This window comes from Gorilla gorilla, chromosome 7 (assembly GCF_029281585.2).
Source record: "Gorilla gorilla gorilla isolate KB3781 chromosome 7, NHGRI_mGorGor1-v2.1_pri, whole genome shotgun sequence".
NCBI classification, from domain to species: Eukaryota; Metazoa; Chordata; class Mammalia; order Primates; family Hominidae; genus Gorilla; species Gorilla gorilla.
The window spans coordinates 59865082-59881640 of record NC_073231.2 but is presented as its reverse complement, the minus strand read 5'-3'; the positions used below and the strand labels follow the sequence as shown (position 1 = coordinate 59881640).

Sequence of the window (16559 nt, the reverse complement as noted above, 5' to 3'; positions counted from 1 at the left end):
CGATTCCAGGTAGCTTTTCATGTCAAATTTTCATGTCAAATTCTTCCGTGCCATCTCTGACCCTTTAGTAAAATCCCCTCCAAATATTCCAGAAAAACCTTGTGAGTTCATATTTGGCAAGGCCATCCAAAGCATGTAGCAACCCAGCATGATGGTGTCAGTACCAATTATATAATGAGAGGCCCCAAAGAGAAGAGTATTAGGCAACAGGAGCGAGGGCCACTAAATCCCAATCGCTTTTCCCCAGCAATGATTCTCCTTCCATATGAGGTTATGGGTTATGAGGATATGAGTTAGTCAATTAGCTTCCTTATGCAACTTCAAATTCCCTGAACAGATCCAGGAATTTTGCACATTCTGTTCCTTGTCCATAAACTTTGGCTCCCCTCCCCAAACTGTTGTTCTTTCGACAAACTCTATACATAATTCATATTCCTGGTTCAGAAATCATAATCTCTAAGTAACCTTTCCTGACACTCTATTCTCCACCTCCTCTTCCATAACCTGTGGTCTTTTTGAACAGAGTGGTGACATTTTGGGCTGGATGACTGAAAAAGAAAAATAGAAAAACAGAACATAGAACATACAGGGCCTCCAGTTGCTGTGCCTGGCAGTACATGAAACATAGTATTCAATAACTATTCTTTGAATGCACAGTCATTTTGTCTTTTCCTTTAACAGTATTTCCTAATAGGTAACTCATGAACACTGCAAAAAATGTCAAACTGCACAAAAAAATTCAGGGAAAAGTACATTTTCCCCCCAATCCCATTCCCTCCTTTCTCTTAATACCAGTTACCTTTCCTTTCAGATTGATTATGCATATATGGGTATGTAAATGTTTTCCCACTATTTGTTACACATAAAAATTATATACAATTCATATATTACATATGGTGCATGTTATATACACACACATAAACAGATCATCTCGGTTTTGCTTAACCTAAGTCAGGCTTTTTTTTTCTTTTTTTTTTAGAGCAGCCCTCAGAACCAGGACAGGTTCAGAGACTTTATTTAATTTTTATTTACTATTATTATTTTGAGACGGAGTCCCGCTCTGTCGCCCAGTCTGGAGTGCCGTGGTGAAATCTCGGCTCACTACAACCTCCACCTCCCGGGTTCAAGTGATTCTCCTGCCTTAGACTCCGAGTAGCTGGGATTACAGGCGAGCACCACCACGCCCGGCTAATGTATTTTTAGTAGAGACACGGTTTCGCCATGTTGGCCAGGCTGGTCTTGAACTCCTGACCTCAGGTGAGAGCAACGTAGTACTCCACTATGCATGCATACCATGATTTACTTTGCAGTCCCAGATTTACGGTTTCCAATTTATAAATACTGCCATTTTCACCTTCAAGCCCCGATGCCAAACACAGAAATACCAGGCCACCCCCACCCCCTCGCCGTGTGCCTCCCACATTTTCACACACATTTTCAGGAGCCCAGGGCGCAGCCTCACACCGAACGCCGCCTCTGCCGTCCCCTCACTTGCCCCGTGCCCCCACCGCAGGGCTGAAGGCGACGGAACCGAGCCTTTGCACCCCCACCAGCCCCGTTCCCCGGCGTCTCCCGGTGGCCGGGCTCGCCCGCTCAAACGTGGCGGAACAACCGGAGCCGGGCCCCGCCCTGCTGGAGGACAGCGCTGACCGGGCAAGGCAGGCGCGGGGCGGGGCAGGCGCGGGGCGGGGCGGGGCGGGGCGGGGCGGGGCTCCGGCCGGCGGGGCGCGGCCAGCGTGCGGGGCTGGGCCAGCGTGCGGGGCTCCTCCCCTTTCCTCCGGCGGCGCCGGCGGCCGCAGAACTTCCGGGTCGGCGCGGAGGCGGGGCGGAGGCGCCGCGGCGGCTGTTATTGTTCGGCTGGGCTCGGTCGGGCGCTGTCTCCGTCGGCTCTGCGGGTGTCAGTTCGTCTGGCTTCCTCACAGACCCTCACTCCCGGCGGCTGACAGCAGCAGCGGCGGCGGCGGGCGGCGGGCGGCGCCTGGCGTTTTGAGGCTGAGCGGCACCGGGGTTGGGGCGCGGAGGAGGAGCAGCAGCGGGAGGAGGAGCCGTGTGCCCTGGCACTGAGCGGCCGCGGCCATGGCGTACGCCTATCTCTTCAAGTACATCATAATCGGCGACACAGGTGAGGGCCCCGGGCGCGGCCGGGCGGGTGTCGGCGGCCTCCGGACCCGGGCTGAGGGGCAAACGGCGTCTGGCGGTGGCGGGGACGCGGACTCCACCCGGCTCCTCCCTCCTGGCCGCGCCGCTCCATTTCCGCAGTGCTGGAGCTGGTGACGTGGGCACTGCGAGCGGCCGCGGCCTGGCCAGGCCCTGTCTGCGGCCCCCGACCCGGCCAGTCTTGCAGCTGAGGGCCGTGGCAGCCGTTTGCGACGCCCGATTCAGGAAGTGTGTGACAGGAGGGGAGGCCTAGCGCAGGGCCGCCGGGGCCCGACTCACATGACTGCACCCCACCCCCAGGGCCCCTTGCGTTAGGTCTCTTCGCGGCCCCAGGAAAAAGGAGGAGGGAAACCTAGGAGAGCAGAAGGTGTTGGGGCCCGGGTCTTAGTTCCTGACCAGTCCAACCTTCCTCCACCAGCACGCATCTATCAAGGCCTGGGCAAGGCGCTTTTTGGCGTGGGACAGGCAGCCGAGAAGGAGAAAAGGAAACGTTTAAAATATGTATTTTATATATATACATATATATAAAATATGCTTTTTTAACACCTTCAACTCTCACGTCAGAATAAGTCACATCTCTGCTTGACGGCTGGAGAACCCCTTTCGGGGTTAGGAAAGCATGAACGAGTTCTGTGGACTTTTGCCACGTGTGAACTGGGGTTATTAAATAGTAATGTAAAGTCGTTCAGTGCTCTGGGTGTGTACTTAGGTATGTGTATGTTGGGGACGCTGATGTTTTAGATATGTCAAGTCCGGTGTCACAACTGCTAATTTTCAGGTGAGCTCATGTCCATGAGCTGAAAGAAATTAAGTTATTCTCACTTAAAATGACGTCCTAGTATATTTCACAGAAAAGTAAACAGACTCTTCGTAGATATTTTTAATACCTGTGATTTGGCATTACTTTGAATCTAATAATAAACATAAAGATTGTTTAGATGTTGCAACTATTAATATACCAGAGTCTGATTTCAGTGGTTACTCTTGCACAACTTTGGACCCTTTGCACAACTTTGGTCATGTAAGCAGCAGTTTGTAGTTGAACTAATGATGTGGCAGGTTCTATAAGTAACTAAAGAAGCATGTTGGCCGGACGCGGTGGCTCACACCTGTAATCCCAGCACTTTCGGAGGCCGAGGTGGGGGATCACCTGAGATCAGGAGTTCGAGACCTGCTTGGCCAACGTGGTGAAACCCCGTCTCTACTAAAAGTACAAAAGTTAGCCGGGCGTCGTGGCAGGCGCCTGTAATCCCAGCCACTTGGGAGGCTGAGGCAGGAGGATCACTTGAGCCCGGAAGGTGGAGTTTGCAAAAAAAAAAAAAAGCATATTTATTGCTGCCTGAAAGAAAAAATTTCTGCTAGATACATGAGTTTTCAGCAAGGTTTTCTAATGCGTGCGTGCGTGTGTGTGTGTGGAAACTGGATTTGTAAACTTTAAAAGAAAAATGCTGTGGTGTATTTGGAAGAAGGAGATTCTAAAGTCTTCTGGCAAAATTTCATTTAGGCTGTAAAAACAAGATTGGAGAGGAATGCCACATTAACTGTAATATGAGTGGGTTTGAGAAATAGAAGCTTGTGACTGTGGCATTTGGCTATCTCATTAGTGGTGAAGATTCAAATCAGACTTTGCTGGTTGCCTTTTTTCAGTTTTTTATTTGAGGCTGTACTGTGGATAAATAAAGTATTGTGCATGGAGTAGTGGGGCTACAAATCCTAACAAGTTAAATGCTGTTCTCTTGGAATTTGCTCTTATCCAAAAGCAGTCCCCACGCAGTTCAAAGGGAAGACACTTCTTTCTTGTCATTGCTGCTGATACGACCTAGTTCAGGAACAGAATTCTTGACGCTGTATAGTCTGCAGCAGTACTTCTCCCCACTCCAGTTCAGCCAGTGTAGTTTACTGTCAGTTTAATCATCCTGAAGCGTGAGTGTCAAAAGGCTACTCCTGTTTGCTCACAATTTTTAGTTTGACCTTCAATGAACTCTATATTTTAGCCCCTATCTACATTTCTCGCCTTCTTTCCCGCTATTCCCCACCTTGCTTCTGCCATCGAGTCCCAGTGACTGATTTTGGTGTTTTTTTCCTGGGCTCTGCTAGTCTCTATTCTTAGAGTGCTTTCTGGCACAATCTCTCCCTGTGGAAAATCCATCAGTCCTTCGAAGTCTTATCTGAGTTTTCCATAATGCCTTCACAGTCAACATATATTAAGCTCTTATTGTGTGAAGATTTTCACAGTATCCTGGCTGAAAGTGACTACTCCGTTTCTGAATTTATGTTTCTCACTTTGTGTCATTCTTCTGATATTGATCCCAGACTTTTCTGTTGTATAGATACTTGTATAGGCACCTCTATTATGTAGGCACCTATTATATACTTCTTGAAGGCAGAAAAGATGTTTTGTATGGCTCTGTATTTCTTTCAGGAAGAGCGTAGTAGAAGGTAGGCCCTGTATATTTAATTAATAAGAGAGGAGCCAAACAGGCTACTATATTCCTGTTTGTATATATTAATAACTTAACAGAAGTGGTGTCGTTGTTGTTGTTGTTGTTGCCCAGTTCTGCCACCTTCTTGCTTACTAATTTGGGCAAAATCCTTTACCATATTTCTTTAATGCAGAGTGTACCCATAGTTGTAAGATACACTCAGTGTGGCCCTCCCCTAGAAAAGATGACTTTAAAATCAGTAATGTGAGATCCACTTTGATTTTTTAAAAAGTCAGGGTCAAAAACATGCATCTTAGAATGAAGGAAATCACCTAATTTTTCTGTTTCCCTGTTTCCCTAACCTATAACCGTCTCTCAGTATGTGGGATAAAATGAGGATAAATGTGAAAGTACTTTGATTTCTCAAAGGAAAGGAACAATGCACATTTTTCCTTTTCAGAATTCCCTCTTTAATAGAAGAGGTTTTAAAAACTTCTACATGATCATGATGATACTATTGAGCTGTTTTCTTACTGTAAGACTAAATGCAGTTAAAATGTAGCTTTAAATTTTTTCCTTGTTCCTGTCTTGTTTCTGAATCATTTAGTAAAATGTGTCATTTAAATCTAGATGTAAAGTGGAAAATGGTTTTTAATAAGCAGTTATTTATTTAATAAGCAGTTAATTATCAAGCATGGAGAGAAAAAAATACAAATCTATAGTAATTTTTCTTCTGAAATTCTAGCATCTGCCAACCATTTTAACCTTATCACTAACCCTCCCTGCTGCTCAACGCTCAGCAAGGTAAACAAAGGCACAGGTTTGGTTGTGTTCTTATTTCTGCTAATATCTGAAGCACTCCTTCTTGTTCTTCCCTATCAAAAAAAGTTATGTCAAAAATTTTTGTCACCTGGCCAACTCCTTTTTATCCATTCTTTTGAGAGTTTAACAAATCCTTCCACTCCCTGTTGCATTTTATGCTGGTCCCCTCCTCTCTTCCCTCATTCTGTTTCCCTTCTCTTCAGTCCCAGTCCCACTTACATTTTATTTTTTATTTTTCACTCTTATGTATATACCCACCACTTCCATTTTATTTTATTTTACTTATATTATTTATCTGTCTATTGAGACATGATCTCTGTTGCCCAGGCAGGAGTGCAGTGGCACTATCACGGCCCACTCACTACAGCTTCAGTCTCCTGGGCCTAAGCAATCCTCCCACCTAAGTCTTCCAAGTAGCTGGGAACACAGGCACATGCCACCATGCCTGGCTAATTTTTAAATTTTTGTAGAGATGGGCTCTCACTGTGTTGCTCAGGCTGGTCTCAAACTCCTGGGCTTAAGCCATCCTCCCACTTCAGCCTCCCAAAGTGCCAGATTATAAGCACAAGCCACAGCTCTCAGCCCCACTTGCATTTTAAATTATCTTTTTAGTTAGGAAGGTCTTTGCCTTTGTCTTAGATGCCAGGGTACACCATTGAGTGTCAGATTTATTTAATAGTTAAGTGGATGGATCCTTGAGGGGAGGCACTAGGTGATGTTTCAGCTGAAATTAGAATGATGAGTAGGCACCGCCAGAGTGGGCATGGGGGAATGTCTGGTATATAGTTGAAAGTTTATTTCTGGCTCAGGAGAGAGTAATCTGGGATAGATAGAGACTTGGGAGCTAATAACATAAAGTGGAGTCCCTATTACCTGAGAGTTCATTTTCTGAGCTTTTGAAATTACAAGGTTATGTAGGGAAGAAAAATTCTCATGATATGAAAATAATTATTAATAAGTTATCACCTTAAAAAATTAACTACTCAAGCTTACTTCTAATTCCCATCCTCCTGATTGGCGTAGGGGCTTGCTGATCATAATATAGTTCAAATTAGTTGCAAAGTGAAATTATGTATCATGCTAAAATTGCAAGCATTTGTTTCTTGTTTTTGAGACGGAGTTTTGCTCTTGTCACCCAGGCTGGAGTGCAGTGGCGCCATCTGGGTTCACTGCAACCTCTACCTCTTAGGTTCAAGCGATTCTCCTGCCTCAGCCTCCCCAGTAGCTGGTATTACAGGCGTCTGCCCCCACGCCCAGCTGATTTTTGTATTTTTAATTGAGATGGAGTTTTGCCATGTTGGTCTGACTGGGTCTCGAACTCCTGACCTCAGGTGGTCCACTCACCTCGGCCTCCTTAAGTGCTGGGATTACAGGTGTGAGCCACCGCGGCAAGGCAGCATTTGTTTCTTTGATGCAAGTGATTTGGAGCATTGGTTCACATGCAAAACCATTGACAAATGGGGATCTGACAAAGTTGTCCTCCTGGAATGAAGTAGGTGGTGATTGTTCATTGAATGAATTGACAGGTGAAAGCTTGGATGTAATGGTGGGAAATACTAGTGTTCATGGGGCACATGGGGAAAGTTATCAGCATAGTAGGCTAACAAGGAATAATCAAAAGAGCAAGAGAGACCTGGGCAGTACAGTGTCATGGAATCTGCAGAGAAGGCAGATCCCAGAGAGGGAGTGGTTACCAGTGTCATGTGCAGTAGAGGTCAGGGACTATTGGTTGAAATGGTAGGAAGACATTAGTGCTTTGCCACAGTGTTTGATTCACATGTCAGTGAGGGGGAGAACTAAGGTGTATTTTCATTTATGTTGTTAAAAAACTGTGGATTTTTATATATGTGTAAATAGAAAAAGTCCCAAGACTACACACTTAACTGTTACTTCTGGGGAGGAGAGTAGAATTATGTGTTTATATTGATTACACTGAAAGAGTTGGTGTTGGTGAAATGGGGCTCTTTATGTTGTAGGGTCCTCCTACTTTCTTTTTTCAAAAAAAATTAATATCACACATAGTATTGGTGGTTTTACAAAAAGTTATTGGGAAGTTACAAGTAGAACCATGCATGGGTTATTTTATTGAAGAATAAATGTGAGTGTGTGTTTGTATTTTAAGATAGGAGAGACTTGAGGTTGAAAGGTTAAATACAAGAGAAGGGGAGGTAAGGAGCAAAGTTGTAGAGGATTTGGGGAAGGATTGGGGAAGGAAGGGGATTAGATTCTCAATAGCTCTAGAGAAAAACAGAAGGAAGACCTCTTCCTGTGGGAGACTCAAATTTGAGTTTCTTTAGATTCTTGTGAATCACTGGAGTGTTTGTTTAAAAAAAAAAATATTCAGCAGCCCAACCCCTAGAGATTTTGATTGACTAGATTTGAGGTGGAGCTGAATGTTGCAAAACCTGCGGCCAGAAATACTAGTCATTTTATTTTATTATATAAGCAGATTTGTTAGAATTACCTTCAAAAAACAAACTGGGAAGTTCAGAGGTAGAAAAATTCTATTAAAGCTTTTTTATTGAGATGTAGCATGCATATAAAAGAATATATAAAATATATATACACAGTTTAATAGTTTTAAAGAATAATGATAAACACCCATGCAAAAGGACTCCACATTCTTTTTCTTTTTTTGTTTTCTTGAGACAGTCTCGCTGTCACCCAGGCTGGAGTGCAGTGGCGCAATCTCAGCTCACTGCAACTTCTGCCTGCTGGGTTCACGCCATTCTCCTGCCTCAGCCTCCCGAGTAGCTGGGACTACAGGCACCCACCACCACGCCTGGCTAATTTTTTGTATTTTTAGTAAAGACGGGCTTTCACCGTGTTAGCCAGGATGGTCTTGATCTCCTGACCTCGTGATCCGCCTGCCTCTGCCTCCCAAAATGCTGGGATTACAGGCATGAGCCACCACGCCTGGCCGAGGACTCCACATTCTTACATACGTCTCTTTCTCAACCAGTTTTCCACTGGCCTGAATTTTATATTAATCCTCCCCTGCTTTTCTTCATAGTTGTATCACGTATGGATTCCTAAACTGTATTATTTAGTTTTGCCCATTTTTAGATGTGCTTAGCTGTTTCATTTATCAAATGAGAGCTGAAACATATCTTTTAACATCATCTACGATTTAGATGATATACTTTTGTTAACCTTCTTTTTTTTTTTTTTTTTTTTTTTTTTTGAGACAAGTCTCACTTTGTCGCCCAGGCTAGAGTGCAGTGGCGTGATCTCGGCTCACTGCAAGCTCCGTCTCCCAGGTTCACACCATTCTCCTGCCTCAGCCTCCCAAGTAGCTGGGACTACAGGCGCCCGTGACCATGCCCGGCTAATTTTTTGTGTTTTTAGTAGAGACGGGGTTTCACCATGTTAGCCAGGATAGTCTCGATCTCCTGACCTCGTGATCCGCCCGCCTCGGCCTCCAAATTTTTGCTTTATGTATTATGTTATTGGTAGTCTTTCAGGATTTTTGACTAGCTCTTTTCTGTCTGTTTTCTAACCCAGTTTATTTACTACTTCCTCCCCCTAATATTTATACCGTGCCTGAGACTTTATAGTGAATCATAGAGGCTATTGTCCCTGTTGTTCTCATTCCTTTTTACCTTTCTTAAACTCCTCTGGTGACTCTCCCTACTCATCTTCTCAATTGGTGTTCTGTCCTTTCTGTCCCATGCCATTCCTGTCCAGCATGAAAGTTTCTCTTTTATCTCCCCAACTGCTTCCCTCCTTCATTTTAATTCTTCAGCTCTCCTCCTCTTGCAGTAGCCAGTCAGTTTGATGTTTTATTTGAGCAGACCCTAATTTTGCCATCTCAGCTGTTTTTCCCTTTCCTTCTGGCCCAGCTGTGCTTACTTCATTTGTTATTCTCTGCTCATCTTTAGTCTATGAGGCTGTGTCCTTTGCTACAAAAGATGCAGCCATATGCAGACCTCTCTTGTCCCTCTCCTAACTTTACATTTTCTACAAGAAACTGTCCCATTTGATTTCATTAGCCTTGATTATTTGCAAGTTTTAAAATACTCTAGTTTTAGCTGTTACTTTTCACTTGTAAGTAAGAGATCCCTGGCAAAAAGGTTCTAGATTCTCTCTCCTGTAATGCACACGTAGTAGCCCCCTTTTAATTTCTGCAGTGTTTCTTAACTCAAACTATTAATATTTGGTTCTCATCCGTGGAAATGCTGTTTTAGTCACTTCCGGGGAGTCCCAGACATCAGTATTTTTAAAAAGTATTGTTTGTATTGATGTACTGTAACATTCCACTGCTGGTAAGCCATGGGCCTTTTTTGCTTATTTTTCTAAAATTGATTCTTCTTTTTCTGCTGCCAAATTTTCTGCTTTAGGGGATTTTATTTAATCCCTAAGGTGTAGCCAGACTGAATTTGTATGGAATTCTCCATCACATTAGCTTTTGGCATTGTGGTCTGTATAGCAGATTCTCATGAGTAATCCTCCACACTTTTTATAGTTCCTACAACATATCAAAAGCTTATTATCTGTTAATTCTTCCACAGATACATGAGATTACTGTTTTACAGATGGAGAAACTGAGTTGTGTCATTTGGGGCAAATTACCTTAGTAGATGATTGATCTGGTTTGGCTCTGTGTCCCACTCGAATCTCATCTCAAATTTTAATTTCTGTAGTCCCCACATGTTGAGGGAGGGATCCGGTGGGAGGTGATTGGATCATGGGGTCAGTTTCCCCCATGCTGATCTGGTGATAGTGAGTGCTCATGAGATCTGATGGTTTTATAAGTGTTTGACAGTTCCTCATTCATACTCTGTTTTTCTCCTGCCGCCATGTAATATGTGCCTGCTTCCCCTTCTGCCATGATTATAAGTTTTCTGAGGCCTCCCCAGCCATGCAGAACTGTGAGTCAATTAAGCCTCTTTATAAATTACCCAGTCTCGGGTAGTATCTTTATAGCAGTGTGAAAACGAACGAATACAGTGGTAAAACAAAGATCTAGGGGTGTCTGACTCCATGGGCCATTCTCTTGATTACAGGGTGGTCTGGCTCCATTCCCCTTTGCTCTTTGCTTCCCCATATCTTCTGAGTTTTTACTTTTCATAGCCATAATGTAGCTTTAGGTTTCTCCCAGTTCTCACTTTAAAATATTCTCATTTTCAGGTATAGCTGAGAGTCACTGTGTTTTTAGCCAAATCTAAGGGAGAAAATGAATATTGATAGCTGCATGTTGTAGCCAGCTCCTTAAAGGAAGGATGGTGCCTGGTACAGAGTTAGAGTTAGTGCTTCAGTAAATAATGAATGTGTGCTAGGTAGGTTCTGCTGGGTAGGCTGCATGCATTGACCAATTTATTCCTCCTTGTTTCAAAACAGGATTTAAGGGCACTTATATATTTTTTTTTAGTTTTTTTTTAATGTAAATGAGAGAATAAAGATATATATATGTCTATATATGTATATGTCTATATATGTATATGTCTATATATGTCTATATGTATATATATGTCTATATGTATATATGTGTGTGTACATATATATATATATAAGTTTTCTATTGCTAGCATAACAAACTACCAGAAACTTAGCAACTGAAACAACATGAATTTGTCTTACGGTTCTATAGTTCAGAAGTCTAACGTGTCACTGGGCTGAAATCCAGGTTTCAACAGGACTGGGTTCCCTTCTAGAGAGTCTTGGCTCATTCAGGTTGTTGGCAGAATATACTTCCATGAAACTGTAGGGCTGAGACCCCGTTTCCTTCCTGGCTATCATCTGAGAGCTTTTCCCAACTTCTAGAGTCCACCCACCTACCCACATCGCTTGGCCCATGGCCCCCTTCCTCCATCTTCATAACCAACAACCACAAGAAGGTCACGTCCTTCTTGTGTCTCATCTTTCTTGTTGGGCCATCCCAAGTCTCTCTGTTTTAGGAAAGGTTTTCCACTTTTAAGGACTCATGTGATTAGATTGGGCTTACCTGGATAATACATGCTAATCTCCCCATCTCAAGGTCTAATCTTAATCAAATCTACAAAATCCCCTTTGCCATGCTAGGGTAAAATATTCACAGGTTCTGGGGATTAGGATGTTAATATCTTTTGGAGGGCATTTTTCCGCTTACCATAAAGGGCTGCATTAGTCCATTCTCACACTGCTATAAAGAACTACCTGAGGCCAGGCATGATGGTTCACGCCTGTAATCCTAGCACTTTGGAGGCTGAGGCGGGTGGATTGCCTGCGCTGAGGAGTTCGAGACCAGCCTGGGCAACACGGTGAAACCCCATCTCTACTAAAATACAAAAAATTAGCCAGGCGTGGCGGCATGCGCCTGTAATCCCAGCTACTTGGGAGGCTGAGACAAGAGCATCATTTGAACCCGGGAGAGAGAGGTTGCAGTGAGCTGAGATGGCACCATTGCACTCCAGCCTGGGCGACAGTGTGAGACTCCATCTCAAAAAAAAAAAAAAAAAAGAACTACTTGGGACTGGGGAATTTATGAAGAAAAAGAGGTTTAATTAACTCACAATTCCACAGACTGTAAAGGAAGCATGGCTGGGAGGCCTCAGGAAACTTATAATCATGGCAGAAGGTGAAGGGGAAGCAAGCACATCTAGCGATGTCAGACCAGGAAAGAGAGAGTGAAGGGGGAAGTGCTACACACTTTTAAACAACCAGATCTCGTGAGAACTCACTGTCGCTGAGAACAGCAAGGGGGGGATTCCACCTCTGTGACCCAATCAGCTCCCACCAGGCCCCTCCCCCAACATTGGAAATTACAATTTGATGTGAGATTTGGGTGGAGACACAGAGCCAGACAATTTCAAGGGCTAAGGAGCAAATGGTAGAAACAGTAAAATAAGATCAGAAGAGGTTTAATTGACTCACAGTTCTGGATAGCTGGAGAGGCCTCAGGAAAATTACAATCATGGCAGAAGGCAAAGGGGAAGCAGGCACCTTCTTCACAAGGCGGCAGGAGAGGGACAATGGAGGAAGGGCCATGCCTTATTAAACAACCAGATTGGCCACTCCCCTAGCATGTGGGGATTACAATTCCAGATGAGATTTTCATGGGGACACAGAGCCAAACCATATCAGGACATTTATACTCAAAGTCTATGATATGAGGTGGTGTAGACTTCTTTGAAGTGGTCACTGAATTTAGCACTAACCAGTGCAAAAAGACAACCCTGCTCATTTACCCTAATCATAGTATCCATTATTTTTTTTTTGAAGTATGTTCATGTATATACTTAGTAACTGCTGACATTGAGAATCTTGAAAGAAGCTTTGCTTCTGATTCCTCTTAAAAATAATACAGTATAGCGAGTGTAAATATACAACTGCTTTTATAGGGCATTTTCTCTAGAGGCATAACTCATTGAATCTGTGAGGAAGACACCATTTTATAGGTGAGGAAAGGGACACTGGTTATCACATACAGTCTTTTTGTATACAGCTAGTAACTGACCAATATGGAACTTGAACCCAGGTTTTTCGGACTCCAAAGTTCATGCTCTCTTCCCCATATTACAGTTCCTGATTCCCATAAATTTCACATCAGACCTCTTCTGTTGGCTTACTGTTTGGTCTGTTAAGTTTCTGTGAGAGTACATAGCCTTCAATTCCCTTAAATAGGTAGGACCTCCATTCATGCATAATAGTGCAGAACTATCCTATATAAAAGTAGGATAAAGTACTTTCTCTGCTATTTACCAGCCATGTGACTATGGGCAACCCATTTGATCTTTCTGAGTCTTTGTGTCCTTATCTATAAAATGGGATTGAATAAATGATATCATATGTGTAACAGTGACTTGAATAACAAATGATTATATCTTTTCTATCCTGCTTCTTTGAATGTTACTATAATTTCCCCATATGCATTTGAAAAATTCACCCAAATCTGACCAGTGTTGTATAGTGTCTAATGCTAATAATAGCAAAAACATAATTTTTTTTGCCCTCTGTGTGTTCTAATATGTTGATCGTCCCACTGTCCCCCACTTAGCTTGCTTGTTTTTGACCAGCTGCTACAAGGATAACAAGCATGTTATCCTTGATTCTAATTGTTTTTTTTCCTACCCTGTGTTGGCGTTTTTATTTGTTTGCATCAAGTTGTTTTATGGCAAGTTTCTTATGTTATCAAGATTCCTTTTATTTCAGATATCTATATTTTTGGCAGCTTTGCTTAATTTAGAGTGAATGGCCATCCAAGTCCACTTATGATTTATCTTGTTTAAGAGATGAGGTCTCACTATGTTGCCTAGGCTGGTCTGTCAAACTCCTGGCCTCAAGTGATCCTCCCGCCTCAGCCCCCCGAAAGTGCTGGGATTACAGGTATGAGTTACTGTGCTTGGCTCCTGGTAATGATTTAAAAGACTCGGTAGGATTTTGTTCTGTGAAGGAACAGAAATGCACTCCAGCTAGCTCAAGAAAAGAGATTTATGATAAGAATTTAAAGAGGGCTTATAGGAATCCAAGTAAAACAGTGTAACAGATCTTGGGCAATTGGCTACTCTGAAGTTTTTGTTTTCTTCTCATGGCTTCTCTCTTGACCCATTAAGCATGTTTCTTTTTTTTTTTTCTTTGTCTTTTTCTTCTTTTTTAAAAAATCTTTTCATTATTGATTTCTGACTTTATTACACTTAGAGACTGTAGGCTGTATGTACTGATTCTTCAGTGTGTGAGACTAATTTTGTAGCCGAGTACTTGATTGGTTTTTGTACATGTTCCATATGTGCTTGAAAAGTATATTCTTGTGTATGTAGTGAGTTCAGGTTTCCGTACATGTCTGTTAGATCAGACTTGATATTGGCGTGGATTATATCTTCTATATAGTCTTTTGTCTACTTCTTTTTTGACCTTTGGGGAGAGATGTTAAAATCTCATATTGTGACAATGAATTTTTCTTGTTCTTCTGTCAGATTATTTCTCCCCTCCCCGCGTGAATTTGGGGGCTAATTTGTAAGGTATTTATGACCCATACATCTTACGGAGGAGTTACTCCGTTGTCATTAGGTTTCCCTTCATTTGTTTCTTAGTATGGTTTTTTGAATTCAGGTATTTGATATTAATTTTGCATATTTGGTTCATATTTGCTTTGTTTAGGAAGTAAACGTTACACTTGACTCTGAAACTTTTTTGCTCGTTACTTTGGGGGTTTATCTATATTAATACATTTCATTCTATTTTATTGATATTAATTGCTTGATTATGTTCTGTTGTTTGACTATACTGCAGTTTTCTCCATTCTTTCACTTATGGACATCTTAAAGTTGTTTATTTTGTTGTAAAAGATGATACTCCATAGATTATTCTTGTGCCTGCCTCCTTGAGCTGGGTGCTAGAGTTTTAGAAATAAATCTTGCAGCGGATTTGTGGGTGGAAGGTGTATACATCTTTGGCTTTACCAGCATATCTAAATCTCTCTCCAGAGTAATCAGTTGACTCATTCTGGTTCTGTGTCACCTTTTTTTTGAGACAGGGTCTTGCTCTGTCACCCAGGCTGGAGTGCAATAGCATTATCATGACTTAGTGCAGCCTCTGCCTCCTGGGCTCAAGGGATCCTCCCAGTGTAGCCTCCCAAGTAGCTGAGGTCACAGGCACATGCCACCACACCTGGCTAATTTTTTTTTCTTTTTTTTTTTTTTTTGAGGGAGAGAGAGTCTCGCTCTGTCACCAAGGCTGGAGTGCAGTGACACAGTCTTGGCTCACTGCAACCTCTGCCTCCTGGTTTCAAGCCGTTCTGCCTCAGCCTCTCAAGTAGCTGGGATTACAGGCACACACCAACACACCTGGCTACTTTTTGTGTTTTTAGTAGAGACAGGGTTTCAACGCGTTGGCCAGGCTAGTTTCAAACTCCTGACCTCACGTGATCTGCCCACCTCAACCTCTCAAAGTGCTGGGATTACTAATGTGAGCCTCCATGCCTGGCTGCTCCTGGCTGATTTTTAAATTTTCTGCAGAAATGGGTCTTGCCATGTTTCCCAGGCTGGTCTCCAACTCCTGGGCTCAGGTGATCCTCCCACTTCGGCCTTCCAAAGTGTTGGGATTACAATATGAACCACCATGCCCAGCCCTTTATCACCTTTTTTTTAAAAAAGGCCTATTTTTTAATGTAGCCCATTTCTATATTTTTAAAAATTTCAATCTAGGAGTCTGTATTTTAACAGGAGAATTTATTGTTTTTAAATGTATTGTAATCACTGATGGATTTGGGTTTATTTCTACTATCAAGTACCACCCTGGTTCAGTCATATAGACAAAGATCAAGGTGTAGATCACAGGCATGCCCACTTGTCATGGGCTTTTGGGTTTAGACGGGCACATGTCTTGGCACAGGAAACAATGTGGTAGATTTTCCAAGCATGTATAGGTCACCTATTCCTTGCAGGCCAGTAGAGAGATTACTGAAGAGAAGATACCTGCCACTAACTTACTAGTGCACATGAACAATTAATTTAAATTCTGAAATTTTCTGTTTCTAAAACAGGTATAGTACCTGCCTAGTGCACCCTATAGGGTTATTCACCAAGACTCAGGGTTTTGTTTTGTTTTTTTCCCCTAGCTTTACAGCTGTCTTTAAAATTTAAGTGTCAGTCATTTGTTTCCTTCATTTATTTACAGTTGATATATCAGTGTCAGTGGTGTATTCATGCTTGCTCTGCTGCCCCAGCATTATTAAAATTGATGGATGACCCTTTTGCATTTGTCCTTCTTTAGAAATAACTACTATGTAGTCCTCACTGGTTATTTTAGCTTAGACACCACTCTTGAAAATTTTCCGAGAGCCTGGTATTTGTAATTAGCATATCTCGATTAATGTGGTGTCTGTACTGTTTACTTGTGACCTCAGTAAAGTTCATACCTCTTCAGTTTTAGTTTTCTCATCTGGAAAAACCAATAGCAATGCCTGGATTATCTATACCTCACAGGATTTTTGTGAGCTTAAAGTAAATAATATGTGAAGGTAAGGTGCCTTGTAAGCTGCAAAGTGCTTTATTAATAGTAATACCTTAGAGATAATGTTTCCTATCTGTTGAGCATCCTAAAATTTAGTGGGGTTGGTCTTGCCTATAGAAAAAAGCTGTTCACTGTGCTGATCATGTGTTAACCACAAAATGGCTCTCCTTGATTCTGTTGTCCTCCTTGACTCAATAAAAGAAAGTTCTTTTCCATCTCAGATGTCTT

General features: G+C 42.5%; 1 protein-coding gene and 2 long non-coding RNA genes across 4 annotated transcripts in view; 2 read left to right on the top strand and 1 right to left on the bottom strand.

Annotated features, from left to right (window-relative positions):
* LOC129524279 (uncharacterized) overlaps positions 1 to 1753 on the bottom strand; it is a 114736-nt gene extending 112983 nt beyond the window's left edge. Inside the window, exon 1 of one of the 2 annotated variants that reach the window (XR_008668045.2) lies at positions 1434 to 1753. This is a non-coding gene — a long non-coding RNA (uncharacterized lncRNA). The remainder of the gene's footprint in view (positions 1 to 1433) is intronic. The other variant, XR_008668044.2, reaches the window with a different exon arrangement.
* RAB2A (RAB2A, member RAS oncogene family) overlaps positions 1720 to 16559 on the top strand; it is a 102705-nt gene continuing 87865 nt past the window's right edge. Inside the window, exon 1 of the mRNA XM_019032384.4 lies at positions 1720 to 2122. Coding sequence (XP_018887929.1) covers positions 2077 to 2122 — 46 coding nt within the window. The 5' untranslated portion in view covers positions 1720 to 2076. The remainder of the gene's footprint in view (positions 2123 to 16559) is intronic.
* LOC129524278 (uncharacterized) overlaps positions 2275 to 16559 on the top strand; it is a 38881-nt gene continuing 24596 nt past the window's right edge. Inside the window, exons 1-2 of the long non-coding RNA XR_008668043.2 lie at positions 2275 to 2385; positions 16245 to 16338. This is a non-coding gene — a long non-coding RNA (uncharacterized lncRNA). The remainder of the gene's footprint in view (positions 2386 to 16244; positions 16339 to 16559) is intronic.